The following is a 15,000-nucleotide window of genomic DNA, read 5'->3' as shown; positions in this document are numbered from 1 at the left end:
CACACACACACACACACACACACACACACACACACACACACACACACACACACACACACACACACACTCATTTGTAGTCCTAATACAGCGAATTATATTTGGACTAGTGACAGAAAGAACTACAACACCACGGAATTACAAACCAACATTGTAAAGCGCTGCGGGAACATTTCAGCACTAGAGGCAGTGTTGCATTGACGTAGGAAAATTAAGACCCGTTTCAAATTATTTAAGAACTAGAACACAATACTTCAGCGAATTTAAGACTTTTTAAGGCCTAAAATTTTGATTTTTAAATTTGAGACGTTTTTTAAGACCCCGCGGAAACCCTGTAGTTAGTCCCTACCTCATTCTGTTAAAAACAATCGTGAGAAAATGTAATCGTGAACTTAACATCCCGTATGGAACGGTGAGTTGAGCGTGTCTACTGATCAGTTCTTCTCTGCTGGATGAAGTGTTCGTGTTTGTTACGGCTGCCGTCGGCACCCTCATGTGTATGTTTAACAGAGTGTGATATGTGAGATGCAAAGCAGGCTGTAGTATCCCCATAGACAGTATATAAACTGGACCAGCAGGTCCCGTGTCTCTGGACGGAGACCAGTGAAGTCTCTTTCCCGGTGATGGCTGAGCGTTACTGAGCAGCCTCCAACTGAGCTTGAAGACGTAGATGTGACGTGAGCAACCTGTCTGAAAGTTGGAAGTCTTCTGGTAGCTGTGCCAAGAGAAATCTCAATCATTCCCAATCTAGCAGAGACGGAGAGCGTAGGTATATGTAAGGAGATAACATAGACACAGGCTAATTATTGATCACTAAAATGATAGTTAACATTAGTAATTAAACTTAAACAGCTAATGGAAGTCCAAACTGCCTGAGAGCTTCTCCTGTACTATACGGTAATTCCTCTACTATGAGACAGTAAGTCTCGTGGTTATGACCCAATCGTTAGCCTATTTTTATAAAAACGTCTGCTACGGAGCCATAACGTGAGCTACAAGGTAATGGAGCCTTTTATACATTGTCGTGTTTCTTTAGAAATAAACAACGGACAAATAGAGTCTTTAAACTCTTCAGATGTAAAGTTATTCTCTGTCAAAGTGACGTCAAAATGAATGGAAGTCAATGGGATGCTAACGGGAGCTGATGGCTTGGTAGCAGCAAAATGGCGCCATAGGAGCTACGCGGTCCGAGGAGAAGCTGACCCTCTTGGGCATCCCATGCTGAAGATTCGTTGGACAAAGGAAGTCCCGCCCAGTTCCTGGAGGAGGAAGCTGATTGGTGCGGCATGCCACCACTGACTGGCCGATCGAGGAAGGCTGCCTCCAGCTTAAAAGGCCTGATTGATTGCAGCTGAGGGCAGCTGCCAGACCAGATTCATTTTGTGAAATTGTTTGCGAGAGTGAGGAAGTGGGCCAAGGCTTGAGATTTAAAAACTGACATCTTTGCATTCAATAGGTTTGTCGTGTTTAGTCACATTAGGTTAGGGGGTGCTGTGAGCATTGTGTTTTGCAAAGTACCGTAGTTAGAGAGGGTTTTTGTTTAATCTTTTGTTTTCTTTTAAGTGTAGAAACAGTCTTCCTTTTGAGGATCTCTTTTTGTTATATTCTATTTTTGATTTCCACAGCACCCGTGGGCCCATTTTTCCATTTGTAGCTCTTTTGTTAAATTTGCCCTGTTCAAAATAAATTTCCTTTCAAATACCAATTACCCCTGGTTTTATGTTTATGTCCTGATACCCCTAGCTACAGGACGTAACCGTGTTCTTACATCTTGCTGGCCGTGTCGTAGCAGACGATCTTCTTGTCCAGACCGACGCTGACCACCAGGAGCTCGCTGGCAGGGGAGAAGGCCAGGCCGCAGCCCGGCGCTTTATGGGCGCCGTCGAACACATGCAAGGCCTTCTGGGTGTTGGCGTCCCACAGGACCACGGTGCCGCTGTCAGAAACGCTGCCCAGCAGGGAGCGCTTCAGCGGGGACATCCGCAAGTCGTGGACGGGCTGAGATACAAAACACACACCACACAAGCTCTGAAAAGGTTCTCAGGAAGGCTGGGAGAGGAATCAAAAACATCAGAAAGTGGAAACGTCTGTTTCAACTGGACACAGCTGATTGGACGACAAAAGTTATTCTATACTGGCAATAAGATAGAAAAAATATAGGAAACTAATGTCCGAGGTGATGGTGGCTGGGAGAAATTGATTTGAAAACATTTTTATTGATTTGAAAACATTTTTATTAACCAAACTAATATAAACTAATGTGAAGATTTTCTGCTGCTCTTCTACCTATTTTGGACTGTTGAAGACGTCCCCTTTGACTCTGACAGGAGGTTTAACAGGACATGTTTGGTACCTGGTTGCCACCGTGTCCGAAGGCTTTGCTGGACAGGTTGGTGGTCAGACTGTGGAGGACCAGGTCTCCGCTGGTGGAGCCAGACGCCACGTAGCTGTCGTTGGCATTAAACGACACGCAGGTCACCTCTTCTTTATGATCCTGAGAGACAGAGAGACAGAGAGACAGAGGGACAGAGGGACAGAGAGAGAGAGAGAGAAAGTCACCATAAAACATAATGCATTCCCTAGCCCCTTACCCTAACCTTAACCATCACCACTAAATGTCTAACCTTAACCCTTACCCTCACCCTAACCATAACCTAATTCTAACCCTAATCCTAGAACCAAGTCTTAACCCTCAAACAGACCTTTAACCTTGTGGGGTCCAGCATTTTGGCCCCACAAAGCTGTCGGGGCCCGATAAGTATACTGGACTCCCGGTTTTTGGACCCCACGAATAAGAACAAGAACACACACACACACACACACACACACACACACACACACACACACACACACACACACACACACACGCTATGTATTTTTATGCCATAAAGGCTAAAACTATAGTTAAAGACTCAACCTTAACCTTCTATGCGTCAGAGACATTTCCTTGAACCAGTTCCTCAATGACTGCACACAGCTTCAGCTTCAACGTGCACAAATATGACTTTACCTGCTGATATTCTACCTGTCCTGTGTGAGGGGTTACCTTGAGGGAGCGGTGCAGTCTCTTGGTCTTCAGGTCCCAGATGTGAACGCCGTGATCCAGACCGCCGCTGACCAGAAACTGAGACGACGAACTCAGACACACGCGCGTCTGCTTTTTCTGAACGGACAATCAGAAAGAGACGAGGGTGAGGAATAGAAGGGGAAACTGAATCCACAGTTAAGTAGGGATGCAACGATGCATCGTTTGTAAATAGATATATATGTGTAAAGATTACGTAACGGTTGAGATAAAAGAAATAATGTCTCCGTTTGTTCCCCGCAGTTTTCAAACCAAAACGGGGGCAGCAGAGTTTCCAAAAGTTAAAGTTTTAGAGGCACGGAAACCAATTTTAAACCAAATTAGAAATTAATTAGAATTGATGTCAACATTTTCTGCCACAATTTTTTTCTCATGAAGTGTAATGTTTATTGCACACATGAACCATGACAAAACTAAACTAATCGGCAGTACCAAACATAGATGTATTTTGGTACCTAGAGCTCATTGATCATCACCACGAGCCTGTAAACACAGAGGATCACTGAAGAGAAGGGAGAGCACTGCAGAGCTTGGGAGCTCTATGTTTAAAACTCACAGAAGAAAGTAGTAGCGTTTGTGATGCAGTTGCCTCGTAAAATTAAATGAGAATCAAAGTCAGAGCTCACCCCCTCGCCCAGTTCCATGGCTGCAACCGGAGTGGATTTGAGGCTGGACAGCACCAGCTTGTCTCCGCTGCTGCTGGCACTCACCAGGTACTGGTCTGGCACAACGGGTCAAGGCTGCTTCACCTTTTATCCAGAACGTCCTAATCAACTATCACCAGCTCACACAGGCCTCACACACAGAGTCTAGAGCGCTCACAATCCCAGAGCTGCAAAGATTCATCGATTAGTTGTCAACTTTCAAATTAATCGCCAACCGATTAGTTGGTTTGAGTAATTGTTTAAGACATAAGTAAAAAAAATTGGATTCCAGCTTGTTAAATGTGAATATTTTCTAGTTTCTTCTCTCCTCTGTGACAGTAAACTGAAGATCTTTGAGTTGTGGACAAGACAAGACATTTGAGGACGTCATGTTGGGCTTTTGGGAAACACTTATCCACATTTTTCACCATTTTCGGACATGTTAGAGACCAAACAACTAATCGATTAATCGAGAAAAAAAATCAACAGATTAATCGACTATGAAAATAATCGTTAGTTGCAGCCCTACACAATTCCACATTTTACTGTGCAATCAATTGTCTCGGAAATAATTGAGATTAACAATATATCTGTCTCTTTCAGGCAAAGAGTTATGAATGGATCCCAGGATACATATTTTGGTTATATCACTGTTACATGACCAAGATAATGTACTAACACAAGTACACAGCCTATGAAGTTGGACAGAGACTGATCTTTAGGCTTCAGTAGATTGCAGTGAGCCTTTTGCGGTGCTTTTGGACATTTAATGGTCCAGACAGGATACTGTTGGAGCTCCAGCAGGCCTGGGCCACAGGATGGCTGCTGCTGTGGGGGTTAAACTGCTCCAGCGGCGCCATGGAAACCGCATCCCAGATCTTCACACAGTCTCCTGTCGAGACGAGGCGGGTCACCTCCTCCATGGCAACGCCTGGAAAACACACACAGACACAGACAGACACACACACACACACACACACACAGAGATAGACAGAAACACAAACACACACACACAGGGAGAGATAGACAAACACACAAACACACAGAGACACACACACAGGCAGAAACACACACAAACAGGCAGAGACAGACAGACACACACACACACGCACACAGACACACACACACACAGACAGAGACACACACACACACACACACACAGACAGACAGACAGACAGACAGACACACACACACACACACACACAGAGACACACACACAGAGACACACACAGACAGACACACACACAGGCAGAAACACACACGCACACACACAGACAGACACACACACACACACACACACACACACAGACAGAGACAGACAGACACAGACAGACACACACACACACACACACACAGACAGACAGACAGACACACACACACACACACACACACACACACACACACAGACACACACACACACACACACACACACACACACACACACACACACACACACACAGGTCTATTAACAGTGACAGATCAGATGAACTATAACTGTCATCAGCTGACCGTCGGATGTTTCTGTTCAGTTGGATAAACTTTAAAAACACCAACTAGCAGCTCACGTGCCAGGTAACCAACGGTTATCAACGGTAAGTTAAGGTGACCAACGGTTATCAACGGCAGCTAACGGTTAGCAACAACAGAAGACTAAATTAGCAACAGCGGTTTTTAAAGTTACCGAAGAGCCATAAAAGTCAAGTTAAACAACACGAAACACGCGCTAACTTACAGGAAAATGTCCAAACGTTTAAATATGTTCTGTATAAACGTGTCTTCATACGTACCGGTAGAGATAAACTAATAACTGACAAGTTTCTGAAGCTGTTTTTGTTTTGTGATCCGCCTGCAACCAATATACCGCCACTACGGAGAGCCGGGAGGCCAAAATATTTCGCGAAGGCATGACCCGCCCTGCTCTCCCTCTGATTGGCTAGTATCCGTTGCATTCGTTGGTTGGAATGTCAGGGTAAGCCAATCAGAGGCAGAGTAGAAGCGGGACATGCCTTCGCCATCGGAAAATGTTTATTCTTTGTAACTTTATTGTACTTTTAAGTAAAGTAAACAGTATTTTTTAATTATTATTATTATTATTATTATTATTATTATTATTATTATTATTATTATTATTATTATTATTATTATTATTATTTGTCACCTTGTAAGCATCTGATCCTTTAAAACACTGTGAAGGATTTTGAGCCACTTAAAAATATTGGTTAAAAAAATAACAGTAAAAAAAAAAAAAAAGTACTAATACCCCACTGTAAAAATACTCGGTTGCAGTAAAAGTCCGGCATTGAAAAAAAAATGTCAGTCAAAGTATGTAACGTTAAGTGTAATCGGTAAAATGTAGTTAAACTACAAAAATGTCCCCTGTTATTATAAAAACATTTGATGGTTTTTCAGATTTGCCGCCTTTCCCTTTGACAGGCTGTAATTACAACAGTCGTCCTGCGGGGGGCGGCATTGTGCCGCCACCACGGTTGGTCTGCCAGAAGAGAAGAAACAGAAGAAAAAATCTCCCGCCCCATCCGCTCGTCTTTTTAAACCAAGGCGGGACGACGCGTCGCTTCATTCACTTCACCAGTGTAGTTGTTGTTGAAACACCGTTTGACGTTACACGTCGCTACCAATATGGTGAGGACTAAAGCCGACAGTGTCCCCGCATCATACAGAAAAGGTACAGTAACACATTACAGATATTTATTACGAATTCAGCATGAAATAGCTATTTTTGCTTATAAGTTAACATTTTTGTCACGGAGTCTGGCGGGCTGGGAGCGTACTCCCATAAGCCGAACAAAGCGGACACCGTAGCGGTAACATTTGTTCACCAGGAGGACAACTATTTCACATTAATGATGTCGACATTTTAAATAACAAAGATGTCAGGATAGTACTCGCATGTCAAAGCAGGACCTAGCTTACGTTAGGTCTCCCAACAACAGCCTCCCGCCAACACGGAGGGCGGCGTCCTTTGGTTCCTCCTAAACATCCGAAGAGATTATAAGAAAAAAAAAAAAACAATTTTAACTCGTACTATCGCAAGAATCGTAGTTTTATCTTAATATCCGGATCCGCCAGACGATATTACATAACACGTAGTCGTTTCCAGAACATAGGGTCTTGCTTTCGTCAAACTGGCGCCAGTTTTGAGCGCCGCAGTCAGTCTTTGTGCGGCGTCGCACCAAACCCCTTTAAAAAATTAGATAATTTAATGTATTTTGCCTCATCGTCGACGGCACATGTGTGACAGGACATAATGAACAATATTTTTTAACCCACGGTTCCTTCTTGTAAATTCGGCGTACAATTCAACCGCCATTCTGCACTCACGTTAATAAAAACGGAACTTTTTAAACTTGGTTCAGATGTCACTACGTGTAAAAACAAGCTTTCTCAAAAGCTAATTTAATGTAAACGTTATATGCAGTACGGCCTTTTTTTTCCTTTTTTTTTTTTTTTTTTACTCTCACACAACCCAGTTTGCCTGCAATAAAGTGTCTTACTGGTTGAGTAATTGTTTAACATTTATGACATGGCTGTCCTAGATCCAGTTTAATGGTTTTATGGTTTTATTTTACATCCATTCATGAAGAGTTTGTTTGATTGTGTTTGCAGCTGTTGCAGCAGCTGCACCCAGGAAGTCCCTGGGCTCCAGTTCAGCCAATGCCTCCTCCTCCAGCAGCCAGTCAACCACACCTGGTCAGCCACTGACTGTAACATCACACCCAGTATATACACCGTGCATGAAGGGATGGAGCTTATACTGAAGTTATGGCTGGTTTTTGGTTTGTTTTCATTTGCAGCAAAGGGCAAGTATGCAGGTGGGAACCCAGTGTGTCCCCGTCCCACGCCGGACTGGCAGAAGGGCATCGGAGACTTCTTTGGCGGGCCCCCGAGGAAGCCTGAGAAGGAGAACCAGAAGCCCCAGGAGGTAGAGGATGATGAAGAGGCCGGAGGCAGCGGGATGTCAAAAGCCCCCAAGAAGTACGTTCACCGGCTGAGTTATTTTAAGCCCCATGTTGTCTTCCCGTCCACCGCGCAACGTTGGATTTTTCTGGGTCAAAATGTTGTTCTTTTTCTACACTTTTCTCGACGTTTTTGTCGATTTTATTGTCATTTTTTTAGTCGTTTGTTTCCAATTTTATTGCCATATTGCTATTACTATTTTTCCAAATTTTTTGTCACATTTTGGTGTTTTTTTTTTTTTTTTTTTTACAATTATTTGTGTCGCTTTTTCTAATATTCCCCCCCCACTATTTAAAAAAAATAAGAATTTTGGTCACTTTTTTGAACAAGTTTTTGTCACCTTTGGCAATGTTTCTGATTGACTGACAGGTATAGAGAGACAGATGGGTCTACAGAGAGACAGGTCGAGAGACAGACAGGCTTACAGAGAGACAGACAGGTCTACAGAGAGACAAGACCGAGACAGACAGGTCTACAGAGAGACAAGACCGAGACAGACAGGTCTACAGGGACAGACAGGTCTACAGAGAGACAAGACCGAGACAGACAGGTCTAGAGAGACAGACAGGTCTACAGAGAGACAAGACCGAGACAGACAGGTCTAGAGAGACATTTGATATGTGAGCGTGTACTTTAGGTCCATATGAAGTATCATACATGAAAATCAGTCGCCGAAAGGTGACTGATTTTCTAAAGTACACGTTTTGAAATGTTTTTTTTGGGGGGGGTAGGTACCAGAGATTCAGTGAACTGCGAACAGGTGTGCGTGCCAGAAGGGAGCGCGAGTGCTGGATTTAACCAATCATCAAACTTCCACCTACCAATGAAACGAGTTCTAGCCAATCGGATGCAGAGTAGGGCGGGTCTTTGCCGAAATGTGAGAGTGCGGAGTGCCGGTGTGGTCTCCATGGTAACGCGGCCAAAAAAAAAATGGAGGCAAAGTTGATCAAACTTGGAGCATGTAGATACAGCTTAAGTTGAGAAAGGAGTTCAAACTAATGGAGCTGGGCATGAATAGAGGACAAGAGACAGGAGGAGATATATATTATATATTATATTATAGATATTATATATGTCTATGGAGGAGACGGGACGTCGTTCAGCACGGTGCCTCAGATTGAGGGAGCCGGCTGCTTCTGCAGCGCATGTTGAAGGAAGAAACTGGACGGCAGCAGCGGTAAGACAGGGCTGCTGGTCATTAGCTGCTAGTCATTAGCTGCTGGTCGTTAGATGCTGGTCATTAGATGCTGGTCATTAGATGCTGGTCGTTAGATGCTGGTCGTTAGATGCTGGTCGTTAGATGCTGGTCATTAGATGCTGGTCATTAGATGCTGGTCATTAGATGCTGGTCGTTAGATGCTGGTCATTAGATGCTGGTCGTTAGATGCTGGTCACTAGATGCTGGTCGTTAGATGCTGGTCGTTAGATGCTGGTCATTAGATGCTGGTCATTAGATGCTGGTCGTTAGATGCTGGTCGTTAGATGCTGGTCACTAGATGCTGGTCATTAGATGCTGGTCATTAGATGCTGGTCGTTAGATGCTGGTCGTTAGATGCTGGTCATTAGATGCTGGTCATTAGATGCTGGTCGTTAGCTGCTAGTCGTTAGATGCTGGTCGTTAGATGCTGGTCGTTAGATGCTGGTCATTAGATGCTGGTCGTTAGATGCTGGTCACTAGATGCTGGTCGTTAGATGCTGGTCATTAGATGCTGGTCGTTAGATGCTGGTCACTAGATGCTGGTCGTTAGATGCTGGTCGTTAGATGCTGGTCGTTAGATGCTGGTCACTAGATGCTGGTCGTTAGATGCTGGTCATTAGATGCTGGTCGTTAGATGCTGGTCGTTAGATGCTGGTCGTTAGATGCTGGTCGTTAGATGCTGGTCATTAGATGCTGGTCATTAGCTGCTGGTCGTTAGATGCTGGTCACAAAGCTTCGGTCCGTGCACGCTGTCATACGACTACGTTACCGGCTACGACCGCTGCGACTGCTCCTTCACTGACCGACCGTGTTTGTGATATAAACATTACGTGTGTGCGTTCATAGCGGAACATGATTTGTCATTAACGATGGCCGCTGTGTAAAGCGATCTGAAGCCCAAACTGCTCTGACAAAGCTGTCTGTTTGTTACCATGGCAGGTATTTACATCCCAGAGTCTAGACGTCTAGATATATGAAAAGATAAACAAACAATGAGACGTTTTTAACAAATGTACATGAAGCAGCTAATATCAACATGGACAAAATCATGAATGAACTAATTCTCTGTTTTGATGATGACCTGGACCATCTAGAAAGTTTAGTTTTCACAATGATTGATTGTAGGATTATGATATTATTGCAGTATGTAAATCTAGATTAACTCTTAATTTAACATATGGTTGGAAGAAGTAAAAATTGATCCAAACTTTTTAGTTTTTAAAAATTATGACTTATTATTGTGTAATGTCAGAAGGACTTTAACTGGTTTACCAGTCAAATTCACTTTAAGAAGTTTCAGGCTCAGGATGTTTTGACTGTAATCCCTGCTGATGGCTGATGGCTGAAGTTGAGTTTCTCCAGCTGTCCCAGGTCGGCTAACATGACTCAGAGTGATGCTTAAAATATGGAATATTTAAAATGTTCTTTATTCTTCTCACCCCTGACCCGTTTTCATGCCTGAAGTATGTGAGCATGTACTTTAGGTCCATATGAAGTGTGTGTGTGTGTGTACTTTAGGTCCATATGAAGTGTGTGTGTGTGTGTACTTTAGGTCCATATGAAGTGTGTGTGTGTGTGTACTTTAGGTCCATATGAAGTATATGAGTGTGTACTTTAGGTCCATATGAAGTATGTGTGTGTACTTTAGGTCCATATGAAGTATGTACTTTAGGTCCATATGAAGTATGTACTTTAGGTCCATATGAAGTATGTGTGTGTACTTTAGGTCCATATGAAGTATGTGTGTGTACTTTAGGTCCATATGAAGTATGTACTTTAGGTCCATATGAAGAATGTGTGTGTGTACTTTAGGTCCATATGAAGTGTGTGTGTGTGTGTGTGTACTTTAGGTCCATATGAAGTATATGAGTGTGTACTTTAGGTCCATATGAAGTATGTGTGTGTGTGTGTACTTTAGGTCCATATGAAGTATGTGAGTATGTACTTTAGGTCCATATGAAGTATGTACTTTAGGTCCATATGAAGTATGTACTTTAGGTCCATATGAAGTATGTGTGTGTACTTTAGGTCCATATGAAGTATGTGTGTGTACTTTAGGTCCATATGAAGTATGTACTTTAGGTCCATATGAAGAATGTGTGTGTGTACTTTAGGTCCATATGAAGTATGTGTGTGTACTTTAGGTCCATATGAAGTATGTGTGTGTACTTTAGGTCCATATGAAGTATGTGTGTGTGTACTTTAGGTCCATATGAAGTATGTGTGTGTACTTTAGGTCCATATGAAGTATGTGTGTGTGTACTTTAGGTCCATATGAAGTATGTGTGTGTACTTTAGGTCCATATGAAGTATGTGTGTGTGTACTTTAGGTCCATATGAAGTATGTGTGTGTACTTTAGGTCCATATGAAGTATGTGTGTGTGTACTTTAGGTCCATATGAAGTATGTGTGTGTGTACTTTAGGTCCATATGAAGTATGTGTGTGTACTTTAGGTCCATATGAAGTATGTGTGTGTACTTTAGGTCCATATGAAGTATGTGTGTGTGTACTTTAGGTCCATATGAAGTATGTGTGTGTGTACTTTAGGTCCATATGAAGAATGTGTGTGTGTACTTTAGGTCCATATGAAGTATGTGTGTGTACTTTAGGTCCATATGAAGTATGTGTGTGTACTTTAGGTCCATATGAAGTATGTGTGTGTACTTTAGGTCCATATGAAGTATGTGTGTGTGTACTTTAGGTCCATATGAAGTATGTGTGTGTACTTTAGGTCCATATGAAGTATGTGTGTGTGTACTTTAGGTCCATATGAAGTATGTGTGTGTGTACTTTAGGTCCATATGAAGTATGTGTGTGTGTACTTTAGGTCCATATGAAGTATGTGTGTGTACTTTAGGTCCATATGAAGTATGTGTGTGTGTACTTTAGGTCCATATGAAGTATGTGTGTGTGTACTTTAGGTCCATATGAAGTATGTGTGTGTACTTTAGGTCCATATGAAGTATGTGTGTGTACTTTAGGTCCATATGAAGTATGTGTGTGTGTACTTTAGGTCCATATGAAGTATGTGTGTGTACTTTAGGTCCATATGAAGTATGTGTGTGTGTACTTTAGGTCCATATGAAGTATGTGTGTGTACTTTAGGTCCATATGAAGTATGTGTGTGTGTACTTTAGGTCCATATGAAGTATGTGTGTGTACTTTAGGTCCATATGAAGTATGTGTGTGTGTACTTTAGGTCCATATGAAGTATGTGTGTGTACTTTAGGTCCATATGAAGTATGTGTGTGTACTTTAGGTCCATATGAAGTATGTACTTTAGGTCCATATGAAGAATGTGTGTGTGTACTTTAGGTCCATATGAAGTATGTGTGTGTGTACTTTAGGTCCATATGAAGTATGTGTGTGTACTTTAGGTCCATATGAAGTATGTGTGTGTACTTTAGGTCCATATGAAGTATGTGTGTGTACTTTAGGTCCATATGAAGTATGTGTGTGTGTACTTTAGGTCCATATGAAGTATGTGTGTGTGTACTTTAGGTCCATATGAAGAATGTGTGTGTGTACTTTAGGTCCATATGAAGTATGTGTGTGTACTTTAGGTCCATATGAAGTATGTGTGTGTACTTTAGGTCCATATGAAGTATGTGTGTGTACTTTAGGTCCATATGAAGTATGTGTGTGTGTACTTTAGGTCCATATGAAGTATGTGTGTGTACTTTAGGTCCATATGAAGTATGTGTGTGTGTACTTTAGGTCCATATGAAGTATGTGTGTGTACTTTAGGTCCATATGAAGTATGTGTGTGTGTACTTTAGGTCCATATGAAGTATGTGTGTGTACTTTAGGTCCATATGAAGTATGTGTGTGTGTACTTTAGGTCCATATGAAGTATGTGTGTGTGTACTTTAGGTCCATATGAAGTATGTGTGTGTACTTTAGGTCCATATGAAGTATGTGTGTGTACTTTAGGTCCATATGAAGTATGTGTGTGTGTACTTTAGGTCCATATGAAGTATGTGTGTGTACTTTAGGTCCATATGAAGTATGTGTGTGTGTACTTTAGGTCCATATGAAGTATGTGTGTGTACTTTAGGTCCATATGAAGTATGTGTGTGTGTACTTTAGGTCCATATGAAGTATGTGTGTGTACTTTAGGTCCATATGAAGTATGTGTGTGTGTACTTTAGGTCCATATGAAGTATGTGTGTGTGTACTTTAGGTCCATATGAAGTATGTGTGTGTACTTTAGGTCCATATGAAGTATGTGTGTGTACTTTAGGTCCATATGAAGTATGTGTGTGTACTTTAGGTCCATATGAAGTATGTACTTTAGGTCCATATGAAGAATGTGTGTGTGTACTTTAGGTCCATATGAAGTATGTGTGTGTGTACTTTAGGTCCATATGAAGTATGTGTGTGTACTTTAGGTCCATATGAAGTATGTGTGTGTACTTTAGGTCCATATGAAGTATGTGTGTGTACTTTAGGTCCATATGAAGTAGTGAACCATGTGTGTTTGTGTGTGCAGGTGCCGACCGCTGCCTGCCGAGGAAGAGGAGGATGAATGAATCCAAAGAAGGAATCTGTTGGTGACGTCTGGTCCCGTCACTTCCTCCACCGTTGCTTCGTGGCAGGTTGAATGGCAAATGGTTTTAATGTACATCTGTATATATAGTTTCTGATGAATCCACTTTGTATAGTTCAATAAACTTTTTTTTAAAATGGTTTTAACCTGTGGAGATCTGTGACGTGTTTGCTTTGGCTTTTAAAAAATAACACCGCTGCAACTAACGAACTAACTAACTTAACGGCTATTTTAATATATAGATTCTGAAAATTCAGAACTTCCCAGAGACCAGAAACCCAAAGATTGAGATGCCTAACGGCAGGAAACGATCACATTGAGAGGCTGACATCAGACGGGATCTGGTTCTCTGTCAGTCTGTTAATGTGTTGAGCCGTTAATCACCAACGTTACACCACGCAGACACCACACCAATCATCACTTGGTGAAGAATTAAAGAAATACTGCAGATTTGACTTCAGTATTCACAACATTTTTATTGTTCAATTGTTCCAGTAAGTCAAACAAATGACAACAGGTAAAGCCACTAAATTAGTTCAAATAATTAGACCCAGACTGTCTCTGGTAACAGGCAAAGAAAGATAGGTAGGTAGATGGACCATTAATCCCAAATTGGGACCTTATTACTGTGTTACAGCAGCAAGTTATAAGGACACACACGCAATTTGGCAAACGCTGTGTACCTTTTATGCATTTTAAGATAATGCCACATCTGTTTTGAACATTAATATTAAATCTGTGTCTCTGTGTGTGTGTGTGTGTGTTTCACATTAGTTTTGAACATTTTTAATGAAGTTAAAATAAATTAATAGGTGATACAAAAAAAAAAAGAAAGAAAACCCCCTTTGGGTCCTGTTTGAACCCAGACTCCGCCCCGTCGGGATGTTCCGTCAACCAAATGAATGTCACCTCGTGTTGTGTTTGGGAACCTGAGAGATCATCGATCACTGTCCGGTTGCTTCTTTTATTAGAATATCAGCACTTTATTAATCAATAACTTCCACAGAGGCTGCTTTAAAAACCTCTCCGACATATCTACCGCTCGCGGCTCTCTTCATACAGCAGCTAACTGTCGCTTAGCAACACCGTTTTACTGCTTGTGTCCGTTAGCTCGCCTCGTCGAGAGGTCCGAAGGTTAAAATCAAACGTCTGAAGCCTACTACGGAAGCTCGCGCGGTCAAAGCTAAGCTAACGGGACGAGCAAACCGGAGCAAACGGTCACAAAACAACAACACAGTTTGCTTGTTTGTTTGTTTTCAGAACTGTTTATCGTCAACAGCAGCAGTCCAACAGTTCACGGTCCGTTAGTCTAGCTACTTTTCTCCGGCTAACGGTCAACGGTCGGCTAACTGCCGGCTAACGGTCAACGGTCGGCTAACTGTTCCTGTGTTCGCCTGTTGATAACGGTTCAGCCGCATACAGCTAACGTTACGGCGATGACAGTTACGTTTAGGCACCAAAACGACTAGTCAAGTTTAGGAATAAATATCGTGGTTTGGATTAAAACACCCCTGTGTTTCTTGGGTGAAAGCATTAAAATTATATAATTAT

The 15,000-nt window shown here is 42.1% G+C and overlaps 3 protein-coding genes across 5 annotated transcripts in view; 2 read left to right on the top strand and 1 right to left on the bottom strand.

Annotated features, from left to right (window-relative positions):
* The window catches only part of nedd1 (NEDD1 gamma-tubulin ring complex targeting factor), a 16,043-nt gene extending 10,402 nt beyond the window's left edge, over window positions 1–5,641 (bottom strand). For all 3 annotated transcript variants that reach the window (XM_036003487.1, XM_036003486.1, XM_031313103.2), the window contains exons 1-6: window positions 5,514–5,641; window positions 4,514–4,657; window positions 3,709–3,803; window positions 3,044–3,160; window positions 2,351–2,491; window positions 1,766–1,995 (exon numbers count right to left, since the gene is read on the bottom strand). In XM_036003487.1, coding sequence (XP_035859380.1) covers window positions 1,766–1,995; window positions 2,351–2,491; window positions 3,044–3,160; window positions 3,709–3,803; window positions 4,514–4,649 — 719 coding nt within the window. In that variant the 5' untranslated portion in view covers window positions 4,650–4,657; window positions 5,514–5,641. The remainder of the gene's footprint in view (window positions 1–1,765; window positions 1,996–2,350; window positions 2,492–3,043; window positions 3,161–3,708; window positions 3,804–4,513; window positions 4,658–5,513) is intronic.
* Window positions 5,642–6,231: 590 nt separating this feature from the next.
* Window positions 6,232–13,599, top strand: pclaf (PCNA clamp associated factor). The gene is made up of 4 exons (XM_031313104.2): window positions 6,232–6,409; window positions 7,351–7,434; window positions 7,539–7,719; window positions 13,393–13,599. The coding sequence occupies exons 1-4, from the start codon at window positions 6,364–6,366 to the stop codon at window positions 13,430–13,432; spliced, it is 351 nt and encodes a 116-aa protein (XP_031168964.1). The 5' UTR covers window positions 6,232–6,363; the 3' UTR covers window positions 13,433–13,599.
* A 728-nt stretch (window positions 13,600–14,327) lies between these two features.
* Window positions 14,328–15,000, top strand: part of LOC116059836 (L-fucose kinase) — a 33,891-nt gene continuing 33,218 nt past the window's right edge. Inside the window, exon 1 of the mRNA XM_036003513.1 lies at window positions 14,328–15,000. This exon is cut by the window's right edge and continues 225 nt beyond it. The gene's annotated coding sequence lies outside the window, so the exon portion shown is untranslated.

The sequence above is a fragment of the Sander lucioperca genome, chromosome 7, assembly GCF_008315115.2.
Source record: "Sander lucioperca isolate FBNREF2018 chromosome 7, SLUC_FBN_1.2, whole genome shotgun sequence".
NCBI classification, from domain to species: Eukaryota; Metazoa; Chordata; class Actinopteri; order Perciformes; family Percidae; genus Sander; species Sander lucioperca.
The sequence above is the reverse complement of the archived record's forward strand: the minus strand, read 5'-3'. Positions and strand labels throughout refer to the sequence as shown.